At 35.9% G+C, this 15,000-nt stretch overlaps 1 protein-coding gene across 1 annotated transcript in view; it reads right to left on the bottom strand.

The window, feature by feature from the left end:
* LOC137638430 (DBH-like monooxygenase protein 1) overlaps positions 1-15,000 on the bottom strand; it is a 35,118-nt gene that overhangs the window by 7,277 nt on the left and 12,841 nt on the right. Inside the window, exons 3-7 of the mRNA XM_068370501.1 lie at positions 11,063-11,335; positions 3,809-3,900; positions 2,709-2,871; positions 1,400-1,603; positions 1-135 (exon numbers count right to left, since the gene is read on the bottom strand). The exon at positions 1-135 is cut by the window's left edge and continues 20 nt beyond it. Coding sequence (XP_068226602.1) covers positions 1-135; positions 1,400-1,603; positions 2,709-2,871; positions 3,809-3,900; positions 11,063-11,335 — 867 coding nt within the window. The remainder of the gene's footprint in view (positions 136-1,399; positions 1,604-2,708; positions 2,872-3,808; positions 3,901-11,062; positions 11,336-15,000) is intronic.

The following is a 15,000-nucleotide window of genomic DNA, read 5'->3' as shown; positions in this document are numbered from 1 at the left end:
AATATCCATTCCCCACTCGACAGTTATATCTCTGTGCAATTCTATATTACTGTAATGAGTTTGGAAAAGGACATAATCCGTTCCACCGTGCAGGTCACCCAGTGGATAGCCCACGTGGTTGGGAAGCAATTCCCCCTGTTGAAGGAAATCTCATTGATGATAATGAACGGTAAAACATTAATGATATCATAGAGTTTTTTTTTTTTTTTTATTAAAATGGGATCATCAGTATAAAATTAAATAATCTATTTGAAATATCACACGAGGTGGGCTCAAGATAAATACAAGGACAGAGATGATGAGAACGGAATATGCAATGGAAGATGAAATATTATTGGAAGGAGAACGTATTAATGGGGTAGAATCTCCAATACAGGGTCTTTAGAATTAAGAGTTTAGTGAAAGATTGAAAAAAAAAAATCGCCTGAAATCACATATGAAAATCAGACTATATATTAGTTTAGTGAGATCGGTGTTACTGTATGGACATGAGTCATTGTATGACAATGAAACAATACCCAACAGATTCTGTAGATTTGAGAAAAAATCCCTCCGAAGAACATTGGGAGTTAAATGGCAGTACAGGATTAGAAATTAAACTAAAGAGAGATTACTCGAGTGCCCTATGTGGATGAGATCATGATGAGGGGTAGTTGGAGATGGTTTGGGCATGCTTTTCGCACTCCCCAAGAGAGATTAATTCACCAAACGTTAAGCTGGGCTCCAAAGGCACTACAAGAGTTGGAAGACCCAGGCCTACATGGCTGAGGATTATGAAACATGAAGTAGGAGATGATAAATGGAGAAGTATTGAATCAAAAAGCTCAAGATAGAGACGACTGGCGAAATCTAACGGAGGCCCTTTGCGTCAATAGGCGTAGGAGGAGATGATGATGATTTGAAAGGCCCAAAATCATTTAATAATGATGGAACAGTGATTTCTGCAATATATATATATATATATATATATATATATATATATATATATATATATATATATATATATATATATATACTTAACGTTCATTATGCTAACGTATACTGCGCACACTAATTTTCTTGTACAGCATATTAGAAAATGAAAGAAAAGTCTACAATGTTTAAGCACAATGCAATCAATCATTACTGGTTTCCTCGTAATATTGTGATCTATATTTGTCTTTGCGAGTCATATTTTGCTTGCAGGAACATTGTCCACAATGAACAAATTAACATAATGAGGGTAAAGTTTTATTCCTTCTCTGAAACTTATCATCTTAGTCCAGTCGCGTACGTCTAGAGAAGTTAGTTTACATCTTCATTAAGGTATTCAGCATATATAAGTATGCAAACGATGCAATATTAATCCTGCATTGTTATATGGCTTACACAAAAATCGATACAGCACAGAAAATTGTACCTCACTTCCAATGGCCCAGTTGATAAGAAATCTCTCACAGAGATAGAAATCCGGAGGCATGTTTGGGGTGTAGCATTCGAAACCCGGGTGTCCGATGTACTTCTCGAAGATCTCCTTGGTCGGGGAGCCGTCTCGGCTCACACATTCGAACGCCACTGCATGGTGCAGATACGCACGGCTGTTCTGTCCGTAGATCATATCAAACTTGAAGAAAAAAAAATTGATAAATGAATAAAAAGATAATGAAAGAAATCCTCATGTAAACTAGTAAATAAGAACAGTTTATGTCATAAATGGATTTAAAAATAGCTTTTGTATAATGCCACGAATTCCTGAAAATATTTTTCGTATTGTAAAAAAAATGATAAAATTTATAAGATAAAAGATAAAAGTTTTGGACGAATTATGAATATGAAAATTTTATTTATTTTTTGCAGACATTATTACATGATCATTATGATGTCTTATTGACAGTTTTGAACTGAAAAAAAAAAACATTTGACTTTGAGATGGTTAAAATACGTATTGTGAATAGCCTTTGCATGTAGTATAGGTAGTTCAAAATCAGGCATTTTCCTCCGTATATATCATCAGTAACGAAATAAGCTAGTGTGGCTTAGACTTTCTCAGTCAATTGGATTCACATGAAGCATAGTCAGTGGTAGGTTAATCTGATTAAATTTCCATAAATTTTATCCAACAATTTCAGATATTTGTTCCATAAACATTTAAATGTCACCTAAGGAAAATATTGACGGCCTGAATACACAGAAATACGGAAGAAAATAGAAATAGATAAAAACCTTAGATGGTGCCTGCTTAACTCATCAAAAATAAATAAACCAAGAATTTTATTTGATTGTGTATAAGAATTTTTGTCCAATAATTATTATTATTATTATTATTATTATTATTATTATTATTATTATCATTATTATTATTATTATTACAAGTTAAAGTACAAGCCTAGTTTGAAAAGCAAGATGCTATAAGCCAAAGAGCTCCAACAAGGAAAAATAGCCTTGGGGAAAGGAAATAAGGAAAAAAATAGACAGCAAGAGAAGCAATGAACAGTGTCAACATTATATTAAATCTTTCATATATAAACTATAAAGACATCAAAAAACAAGAGGAACAGAAATAAGATGGAATAGTGTGCCTGGGTGTGCCCTCAAGCAAGAGAACTCTAACCCAAGATAGTAGAAGACCATGGTACAAAGGCTATGGCCCTACTCAAGGCAGGAGAACTGCAGTGGTTTGATTATAGTGTGTTCATGTTCTACACCCTCTTAAATACAGTTAGACTTACTCCTATATAGTGATGTTTGGTCTTGGCCTTGGGGACTGCTTCTATGTGGCACCAGTAAAAGGTGTCTTTTTTAGGCGGTAACGTTTTTTTCTGACGGACCCGCCATGTTTGAACATCATTTGTGACTGTTGCGTGGTGGAAGGGCAGCAAAACTAATGCAAACCTGTTTAGATAACAGAACAAAATAAAGCGAACTAAATTATCTTGATCAAACTACGCAGTCAAATATTGCGGCTGAACTTTCTATTCATCCCCAAACCTGAACAAATTTGATTCATTTCCTTATTTAATCCGAGATAGATTAAAGAAAATTGGCCCTACTGAAAGCTACATTGGATAATCGTCTCAGTATTAGTTAACATATACCTTGACACTTCGAAGGTTTGATATAAATTCTGGACTGAAATATAATTGTAGTATCATACGGATATAAATAAAAATTTTCTATGATCTATGAACCATCACCTCATTCGATTGATAAAAATATTAGTAGAGATTTCTACAATTGAGTCCCTTTTAATCTCTGATCTCCCAATAAAAATATATTACTACGGCGCTCTTTCAAAATTCAAAAAGGAAATTTTTCAAGTGTTCTTCAATAGCAAAATCAAGCTCCTGCAATAGCATCTTTCATAATTTGGTCTACTTTGGCAGAGTTTACGGTCAGACAGAAAATATGGCTTTTAATATGCACATATATGCTTATTTGAATGAGATAATGCCTCCAAAAATGCTTAGAAATGGTAATATTTTTATTATAAACACAAGCTAAGCTGCAACCCTACTAGGAAAATATGTCAGCAGCAAACGTCATCCAGCCCTGAAAACAAACTGGGAAATAGAGAATAAACTTTAAAGATTATAAGAAAATGCAAAATAAATCAAAATCAACAGCAAAGTAAAATTAACAGGGGAAATTTATGAAACGAGACCTACATCTATCTATTCAGCATTATCATATGGAAACAAGAATTGAAAGAGAATATTCTCCCTACAGATGGTACAGCCTCATGAGAGAGAGAGAGAGAGAGAGAGAGAGAGAGAGAGAGAGAGAGAGAGAGAGAGAATATCCTGTTTCAGTTACTGATCCTTCTTCTTACCTGTTCCCTCTCTTTTGTCCGTGATAATTTGGTCCCGAATTGTCCAACGGATCCTGGTCGTCCCAAGCATATATCATACGAACTGTCTCGTTCTGAAAAAAAAAAAAAAAAAAAAAAAAAAAAAAATCGTGAATTTGAAGACCCCATTTCCATATGATGCTTACATCTTTATAAATTGAAAGATTAGACTAGAATTAATCTTTGGAATAGCTTTCATATTAGCACAAATTTACCTAGATTTAAACACCTGCTCAATTCATCCAGTGTTCACTTTACTTATACATATATATATATATATATATATATATATATATATATATATATATATATATATATATATATGTATATACTGTATATATATATATATATATATATATATATATATATATATATATATATATATATATATATATGAAGCATCAAATTAATGTAAATGGTAATATTATCAGCAAAACAGATGGAGTGATAAAATTTCTGTACAATGCTATAGAATAGTGATATAAGAAAGAACTTTGCCAAAAGAAATAATGAAAGACCTGAGCCGGTATCAAACATAACAGTAAGAAAAGTAAAGAAAGCATTAAAAGGAATGAAAGATGCAAAGCAGCAGGAGAAAATAGCCAAACAATTGATTTGATAGTAGATAGAGGCGATTTCATAATAGTAAAATCCGCTAAACTTTACAACAAATGTTTGCAAGAATATTCTATACCTACAACTTGAGAAAAAAATTTATCCTTTTACTGATTCACAAAATGGGACACACAAAAGACTTGAAAAATTACCTCACAATAACTGTACTCTCCTTAATACATAAGATATTTATATAGATCATATTAAGCCCAATAGAAAGAGCTAGACTCTCATCAACCAAGAGAGCAAGCAGGCTTTAGAATAGGGTATTCAACAACTGACCATATCCGTGTAATTAACCAGCTAATAGAAAAATCAACAGAGTATGACAAACCACTATGTATGGCATTTATAGACTATAAGAAAGCTTATGATTCGGTCAAAACATCAGCTGTAATGAATGCCCTTCAAAGACAAGGAATAGATGAATCTCATGTTAGAATTCTTGAAAATATCTATACGGGAAGTACAGCAATCGTAAAACTACATGAAGATAGCGAGAAAATATCGACTGAGAAAGGACTTAGACAGGGAGACCCCATCCCTCCTAAATTACTCAAAGCATGCTTAGAAGAAGTTTATAAGAATTTGATTTGAAAAATGCAGGAATTAATATTGATGGCGAATACCTTAACAACTTGAGATTTGCAGATGCCAGAGTAGTGTTTAATAAATGTAAATCATGGGAGGAATTGTAAAAGATGATAGAAGATTTGAATAGAGAAACATATAAGAGATATGGACGAACCTCTAGAGATTGTAAATGAATAAAATACTTGCGACATACAGTAAGTGTTTCCCTAGGACACAAGACAAAATTAAAATGATAAGCATAATATGGAGAGCATTTGAAAAATAAAATGAGATTATGAAAGTAGAATGCCACTTTCTCCAGTCTTACTTAAGCCTTAGAGCATGAACTATTTACAACTCAAAGAGCTATGGAAAGAATAATTATGAGAATAACACTAAGAGAGAAAGAAACGAACTACATAGATACGAGAGCTAACTAAAGTAGAGGATTCTAATAACATATAAGAAAAAGAAATGGACATGGGCAGGACATATAATGAGAATGAAAGATAATAGATGGACATTAAGAATAACAGGCTGAGTCCCTAGAGATTGTAAGAAAAAAAAAAAGCAATATACGGAAGACGAGACGAGGGACTGATGAACCGAGAAAGTTTGTGGGTGTGGACTGGCATAGGAAGACCATAAATAAACGCAAGTGGAAGGACATGTCTGAGGCCTTCGGTCTGTAGTGGACTAGTAATGGGTGTTCTAGACTTGAAATAAACTTTTTCGAGTCTAGAACAGATTCCTGAATTCGACAGGAATATGTACGGCGACTTGTAATAAACTTACATCTCTCTTGATAGGTCAATTGGTAGAGTCCTCGCAGGCAATGATTTGAATGAAAAGGTAAGGGTTCTAATCTCTGCCTATCCAGATGCATTTACCTTAATAATGAATTTCATTGGATATATATTCCCAAGGTAGAATTCGGTATTAAATGCCATTGTGAGATATATATATATATATATATATATATATATATATATATATATATATATATATATATATATATATATGTATATATATACATATATATATACACACATATATATGTATATATATATATATATATATATATATATATATATATGGGTGTATAATTGTTTCTGAAGACCAAAAGTGGGTTTATTTATGAAAGAAAACACCTGTCCCCCAACACACACATATAGGTAGTAGGTTGGCCAGGGCACCAGCCACCCGTTGAGATACTACCGCTAGAGAGTTATGGGGTCTTTTGACTGGCCAGACAGTACTACATTGGATCCTCCTCTCTGGTTACGGTTCATTTTCCCTTTGCCTACATACACACTGAATAGTCTGGCATATTCTTTACATATTCTCCTCTATCCTCATACACCTGACAACACAGATTACCAAACAATTCTTCATCACCCAAGGGTTTACTGCACTGTAATTGTTCAGTGCCACTTTCCTCTTGGTAAGGGTAGAAGAGACTCTTTAGCTATGGTAAGCAGCTCTTCTAGGAGAAGGACACTCCAAAATCAAACCACTGTTCTCTAGTCTTGGGTAGTGCCATAGCCTCTGTACCATGGCCTTTCACTGTCTTGGGTTAGAGTTCTCTTGCTTGAGGGTACACTCGAGCACACTCTCCTATCTTATTTCTCTTCCTCTTGTTTTGTTAAAGTTTTTATAGTTTATATAGGAGATATTTATTGTTGTTACTCTTCTTAGAATATTTTATTTTCCTTTTTTCTTTTCCGCACTGAGCTATTTTCCCTGTTGGAGCCCCTGGGCTTATAGCATACTGCTTTTCCAACTAGGGTTGTAGTTTAGTAAGTAATAATAATAATAATAATAATATATAGGGTATATATATATATATATATATATATATATATATATATATATATATATACATATATATATATATATATATATATATATATATACATATATATGCGTGTGTGTGTGCGTGTGTTTGTGTGTGTATGTGTGTATCGGAAACTCTGAAAGAAATTTATCATCTGAATAAAAGTAATCCTTAATTTTCACATGAGAATGAAAATATTTTTTTAAAACAGATCTTGCAAAAAAAAAAAAAAAAAAAAAAAAGTTTCTTTGTCATTTGTTACCAAATCATTATAAGCTTAAAACGTAACTGTAACTAATGATCCACCATCCAATAAAAAACGCTCTACGAAATAACATGGAAAATAGGAAACAGAAATATGCATATTCACATGTCATACTAGAAAGCTATCCTATCCTTTTCAAGACGAACATTAACATTAGTATTTTACTAAAACTTTTCAATTAGTTCAAGAATCCTCTTTCCCATCATATCGAGGTCGGTTACCTGATGTGCCCTCTCCAATGCCTTCTGTTAAAGCCATCCTCTTCCATCAAACCTCTGCTCTCTATCTCATCCTTCTTGCTATCTAATTCTCTAGTCTGCCTCCTTCTTAATCTTACCAATCCGCATCCCTAATAGCCCAGCGGCATAGTAAGAAATATGAAACCAATTGTTCAAATTGTTCTAAAAGCACCAAAATTGGCACACATGTGGATTAATACATTCTGAACAATTTTGGATATGGAGGCATTCCAGATTCTCCCCGTAGCACATTTGGCGGCCATTTTTCAAAATGGCCGCTATTTACCGTTAGCGTCATTGAATATGTACCATAATTTGTCTTTTTGTGGATGCTAAAGGTGATAAGTGTGCTAGAGGTGATAAGTATTGTACAATTACACATACTTCTGTGCTTACCAAATAATTTGGCTACCATTTCACAAGAAAATGAATTTTACTTTGCAGCGGCAGCGTTGGTGGCAGTGACGGCGGCTGCAGTAATAGTATAGTGTTGATAGTCATGGTGCTTGTAGTAGTAACTTGTGGTAACATGGTGGTGTTTTGTGTCTTTGCAGGTGAGGCAGCAGCAGCACCACCTGACATCAGAGACGCGTTGTTCCAGACTGCAGCTATGGCAAAGAAGTTCCAACTGGTCGATACTTTTGAGCAACGTACTCCCACAACACCTCCTGAGACAAACTGGAAGCTGTGTCTTGTATGTCAAGAGGAGACAACAGAGTCACTTGTCTGCCCAGTACTGTCTAAACGCCGAGACCCTGGGAGTGGATACACGACAATGGCTGCAAACTTGGTCAAATTTGATGAACTCGGAGAACTGCCAAGAACTGTTCAGTTACAGAGACTAGATGAAGGACAAGGTGTTGAGGCGACAATGGTTGCCCACCAGGCCAAGTGGCATAAAACATGTATGCTCAAATACAATAACACAATGCTACGAAGAGCAGAGAAGAGACGCATCGCAAGCAGCTCAGCATTTGATAGTACTGACAATGTCCAGGCCAAGCGCGCCAGAACACACTCTTCAGAAGCCACTACCAGCGGCACCTCCTGCTTTTTCTGTGGAAAGTCTGGCACAGAGACCCTACATGAAGTAACAACCTTCCAGGTGGACACACGCGTACGGAAGTGTGCAGCGCAAGTTGGGGACAATGAACTCATAGCCAGGCTCAGCATGGGTGATATGGTGGCTCTGGAGGCCAAGTACCATTCCAAGTGTTTGTTGGCTCTTTACTATCGTGCAAAGACCACTGTAGAAGCCGAGCAGAAAACTGACCATGAAGGTGTAATGTCAAGAATCGTACTGGCTGAACTGGTCCTGTATATCGAGGAAACCCACCTAGAAGAGGGCACCACCCCAGTCTTCAGACTCGCAGAACTTGTAAAGCTATACACAACAAGAATGGAACAGCTCGGGGTTGTTTTGTGCCAGAAAGTTAATAGCACAAGGCTGAAAGAGCGCCTGTTAGCCCAGATACCAGGCCTGAGATCCCACAGCAAAGGCCGAGATGTTTTACTAGCGTTTGATGAAGACATTGGTGAAGCGCTAGGCAAAGCCTGCGAGCAAGACTGTGACACTGAGGCAGTTCACCTTGCGCGTGCTGCACAGATAGTTCGTCGATATATGTTTGAAGACACTTACCAATTCCGTGGATCATTCCCGGGCGGCTGTCAGGAGGACTCTGTGCCAAACGTACTAGTTGCAATGGTAAATATGGTGCTGGATGGCCCCACCATCAAGAATCAAAGCCATTCCTCTTCAACACAAGCAGCTCTTTCCATTGCGCAGCTTCTCAAGTTCAACAGTGTCAAGCAAAGTCGGAAGCAGGGAGCAACCAAGACACAGGAGCCTCCAGCTGTCAGACACAGTACGTCTCAAGAAACTCCTCTTCCAACCTATGAGCTGGTGTCTTGCGGATGCAAGAAAGGCTGCAAAAACCGCTGCAAGTGCAAGAACGCTTCACTGCAATGCACTGGTCTATGTTTCTGTGAAGGCGAATGCCAGTAGATTGGGACAGAAAACTTGCTAACCAACATTATGATCTGTAGACATTCATAATTCTGGTGACCAGATTTGAAAAGTTCGGAATCATAATTAACATAGTGTGGCAAAATCTACGTTATTGTATTACATGTATGTACTGCAGGATTACACAAGTACTGTGCCTAGAGACTGGGCTTTTGGTCGACTATATAACTACAATCTGACCATACTGTAAACTTCCCGTACTCTGTGTATTATTTTGACTAGCAATTTTGCCAGCAATTTGAAATAAAAAAGCAACTTGAGCAATTAAAGTGTGTTCCTGAAATCAGGTACTGGTTATTAGAGGTATTATGTCATTGAGTATTGAAATCTTCATCAAATGTCCACTTTTTCCACAAAATGGCGGCCAGTTTGGGGGCCATTTTTGAGAAGATTCATCTAAATAGCTGTTAAACATTTATTGATGTTAATTCTGATGTAAAAAAAGGGAATTTTGGCCCATCTAGCACCAAACTAACGACACATAATGAAGTCTATGTAATGACGCTAATGTTAAATGGCGGCCATTTTGAACAATGGCCGCCATATCTTCCTAAGGGCTAATCTTGAATGCCTCCATATCCAAAAATGTTTAGAATATATTAATCTACATGTGTGCCAATTTTGGTGCTTTTAGACCAATTTGAACAATTGGTCTGCTATGCCGCTGTACTATAACGCGTTCCTTCCAAGTTCTCCTCACTCCTTCCTCACCAACCATCCTAAACATGTGTCTACACCATCTCAGTCGTGACACTCTTATCATCTCTGTAATCTTTACTACGCCAGTCATTCTTCTTATTTCATCATTTTCCGATCTTTCAGTCAGTGATAGTCCCTTAATACACGTCAGCATTCTCATCTATATTCTAACAAGCTTTGCTTCATCTTTTCATCTTAAAGCCCACGTTTCCTTTCCATACAATAACACTGGTCTTATTAGTGTGCTATAGATCTTGACTTTTAGCTTGATTGGCATTTTCCTATCGCATTCCACTCTTTCTACAGCCCTCCACCTCCCCCAAACTGTTTTTATCCTATTCTCAACTTGAGATCCTAAGTACCTCAATTGTTCCACCTGTTTTATAGGCTAGCTTCCACATTCATGTGTGACCATCCAGTCCCTTCTTTATCCACATTTACTCTCAAGCCACTCATCTCCAAAATATCTTGCCACTCTACAGCCCTTCTCTGTAAGTCTTCCTCGTTTCCAGCGGTAACAATCAAATCATTTGCATACAGCCCACAACTCTTCATTTTTATCTCTTCACTTATCACATCCATGACCACCACAAAGGGAAACGGGCTTAATGCTGACCCCTTGTGCAATCCAACACTAATTTCAAAGGTATCTGTTTCCCTAACAGCTGCTATTATTTTTTACCTTGTTCTTTTGTACATCATCTCTACCATTCTAACCAACTTCTCCGGGACTTTCCTCTTCCTCAAGCACAAAAGCATCACTTCGCTTGGTATTGCATCACAACCCTTCTTTAGATCTACAAAATCATTGAAAAGCTTCTGGTTTCCCTCTAGCCTCTTTTTCTGTAGTTCATTTTTCGAGAATTTTTTATTGGTAAAGACATTTTCTAAAGAATTTTGTTTGAGTACATATGAAATGAGAACTGATGGTATAATGAAAACATGATAAGAAAATTTGGCAGAATCTGTTCAGTCTTCTCACAGTTAGCAAATAATCTTGGGGATCGCACGTGTTGATGTCACGCGCCACAATTAGGACGGTGTGCGTGTCGTTCTCCCGAGCGTGCAGCGGCCGCCAGTCAGCATGATCATCCAGAGGAGGTCTTGTATCACCGATGCCGTGTCTGTCCTGCAAATAGAGCTGGCCGTCCTTTACCCAGGCTGTTATGATGTCAGCTCCTCTCATGTTGCCATTGGAGGAGAATCCAAAACCAAACCAACCGAGTGTTTGCACGTGAAGTTCAAAAACCACCTCCTACGGGAGAAAGGATAAGGATAATGCCGTGAAAGCCAGTTGGTTATAACAATGTTTGTAAGATGGAGATTAAAAAAAATAGTTAATGGAAGAATTGGACTAACAAAACTATTCAAATCAGAACATACAAATAAGTTTCTCTATTGAGACGTAAATTCAGAGAAAGGGTTCTTATTCCAATTATGTTAATGGTACTATTTTTTCGAGACTTTAAACAATCCAATGTTTTGGAACAACATCAATATTTAAAATAAGATTTGTAAAAAAGAAAAAAAAGGAGAAATCATTAGTATCTGAATAGGCTTAATATTGCCAGTTGAATTTCCAATTTATTCATATACTAAATGAAGGACTGTCATACAATAGTAAGATCAATAAAGTTTCAGATGCACACATCCTGATGCAGTCATTCCATTGTGCATTTTAAGTTCTGGTCTTCAAGAACAAAGCCCTGATTAATATAAAATGACATTGGCCCACTGTAACGCTTTTGGTAAATGAATACCTCATTAGGCCCCTTAGTAAAAAAAAAAAAAAAAAAGGCGTGATAAATCCATGGTAGAAATAGATAAAATAATAATAAATGATAAGAACTTTATAAGACAACCAAGTTATAGATTGACTCAGCAGGATATCACAAAAGCAAAGATCACGTAGGAAACGAAGTAACTGTGGATGATTGCGCGCGGGTAAGGAAAGTAATGATAACAGGATTTACTTGAAACGCGAAGCTCTAGAAAGAAATATGCGACAGGAGTTTGTAGATGTTCAATGTGAAAGTGAATCGTTCAAGATCAGTTCTTTGAAAGGGGTGAATATCTTATATGGTGCACTGTTGATGTTACTATAGACTCGGAATATAGATCGTCACTGCATGACTAGCAAATTAAGCATGAATCATAAGCGTACAGGGATTTAACACATGGCATTTAAATGGTTCAAGGTTCAGCAGACAATTTTTCAAAACATTTTGAACAGCAAGTAACAACCACATTCTAGTTTCGTTACTGAAGGTTTTGTATGTTACTTTCTTACTTCAGAGTATTAGAGTCTACTGTCGAATCAAGAGGGGTCTTAATTAAAAAGATCAAACACTGAAAAAAATACCATTATTTCTGAAGCAACCAATAAGAGAAATAAAGAAAACAAACACAAAATTAAAAAAAAACCATTGATGAAATGAAAATAAAGATCCCTTATTCTTTTTTTCTAGTGAGCAATGTTTAAGGACCACATCTGGATAAACACCAGCTCACATACAAGTGCAAGCACGCAAGGCAAGCTATGTCCAGCATGCCGACTTTCAATAGAATTTCATCCGCTGAACAAAGGAAGTGAAAGGGCAGTACATTCCAGATCACTTCGTAGGCAGGAAAGTCACCCTAACCTCGAGCGATGGTACGGGTTGGGTCGGGACTTCTCAATAATTTCAGTCCCATAACAAAGGATGATTAGGCTCCAGATGGGGAAGGTTGGCCTGAATCACTTACCTTTTCAGACTGGAGAAAATTGCTGTAGAAATTCAGGCAATCTGATCGACGTACCAGCGAATGTTGGTTATTACAGACACAGAAAATTGCATGTTAAAAGGGACGAGGGACGTGTTGCTTACATAACTACGAACGCATAAGTATCTTAAAGGTATTTGTCTATATATAGTTTTGCTATAAATTTGAAGGCACCTCTCAACCTTAACATATAGTCAGTTTCCTCTGACCATAAACTTTTTCTTATGACTTAGAATATTTATGTTTTCACAATTGAAACATTAATTTCAAGAGGAGAATCTGCCGTTCGTTATTGCTTAACAATTAGTTTCTGGTGAGTCATAATACGTATTAAGATTGAAAAACTGTGATTAAAGAAGACACAGCCTGATATATTAACACGATCGCCTAATGTAAACCAATCTATCTTCCAGTAGATTTATCTATTTATTAAAAGGACATTAACAACTCATTGGGTAAAACTCGATTAACATCGTTAAGGAAAAATATTATTTATATTACTGTTAAATAAATTATTAAAATTAAAAATACCTATTAAATATAACGGCAGTAAAGACCTTCACAAGAAATATAAAGCAAGGACCGAAATACAAAAAGAAATCACTAATAAAAAAATTGCTTTTCATTTTAGCTGTTAAGCAAAGAAAATGGAATAAATCCCGAGATGGTATTAAGTTTTTACACACTCAAGCACAGACATAGAAACTCGTCCAACCTTAAACCCTAAATAAAAGATAACAAAAGATTTGAACTATTTTCTTTAGCTAGATGGAGTCGAGCATTCTTTGCTTCTATGTTCATGCATCGTAACAATGTCCCCCTCACATTCATTTTTCATTAAGACCACCGAGAAAACTCCTGTCCTGAGTCATTCCCCAAATCAGTAAGGGAATGAAATTTCCACCCGAACAATTGTACCTACTTGCTCTACTTGCTTTGAAAATGTCAGTAACTCCGAGCATTGAAATATTGTGTAACATTATGCCAAACATCTAGTAGAGTGCAGTTAATATACTAATACTGAGATAGTATCAACATTCATCACGAACCATGTTACATAAAAGATATCCAGGGATTGTACTTACGACAAGCAAGTACATTAAAGGTACATAACTTTTTCCTCAATTACCGAGGAGAAATTGTCTTTATAACTAAGGAACAAAAAGGACAATTTCCACTATCAAAATCATAATATACTTGATGAATCATGTATAAAGACTTACGCAGAAACCCTACACAATATCCCAGGTGCTTCATTCACCTCAACTGAAGCTTCTCTAGCAGTATGGTGTCTCTTTTCCATAACTTTTCGTCAAAGACTTCTAGCCCAGTGCACATCCATTTTTTTCTTACAAACATCAATGTATATGTTTTTAAGTCTTCTTTGCAACTTGTCTAAGATTTAAGAACTATGAACTATATTTATTAGCTTACTACGTCAAATTTACAAACTGATCCGTCTCTTTGCTCCTGCATTCCTGGCCATTTCAATCATATTAATTTTCTATTTAGCTTCAAAACTATTTTGTTTTATTCACATTCAGTATTAAATCAATCGCCAGGTTGATAAAAAAAAAAATCTAGCAATTATCCCTCTTCTTATATTTTCGCTATTTTCGCTCATGCTTCTCTTTCACCCTCCAAGCTATCGCCCACTTTATCATTTGATTCTTTAATCCCATCATGTCTACCAACATGCTTAATATTTACGAATGCCCAATCGATTATATAAACTTTTCCCTCAAACATGCTAACGGCCATTGTTCAAACCTTCTGGCTTTACTTTTTCCACCATAATCTTAATTATTTTATTATTATATTTCAATTGTTTCCTTTAACAAACCCTTATAGTAGTTTCAGCTGTTTATTTTCTATTAAAAGGGCTGACAGAGTATCATCTGTAAATATCATTCAATCTTCTTTCTATCCACATCATCTCTATTCTATAGCCAACTGTACATCTCTCTTGAGGTAGATTTTTCTCAATGTTTTCATAATTTCATATCAATGAAAACACCAAGCAGCTAAGGAGGCGAAGTGCACCCGTAACTGTGATTTACTTTGTAAAAACTTCTAATGGCTCTCGACCACCGACCGTTTGCAGCAAACAAATATATCGCCGAGTCAAACTATTTTTCATGCACTTAACACTTACTG

Source organism: Palaemon carinicauda, chromosome 3 (assembly GCF_036898095.1).
Source record: "Palaemon carinicauda isolate YSFRI2023 chromosome 3, ASM3689809v2, whole genome shotgun sequence".
In the NCBI taxonomy this organism is placed as follows: Eukaryota; Metazoa; Arthropoda; class Malacostraca; order Decapoda; family Palaemonidae; genus Palaemon; species Palaemon carinicauda.
This window is presented reverse-complemented; position numbering and strand designations above follow the sequence as displayed.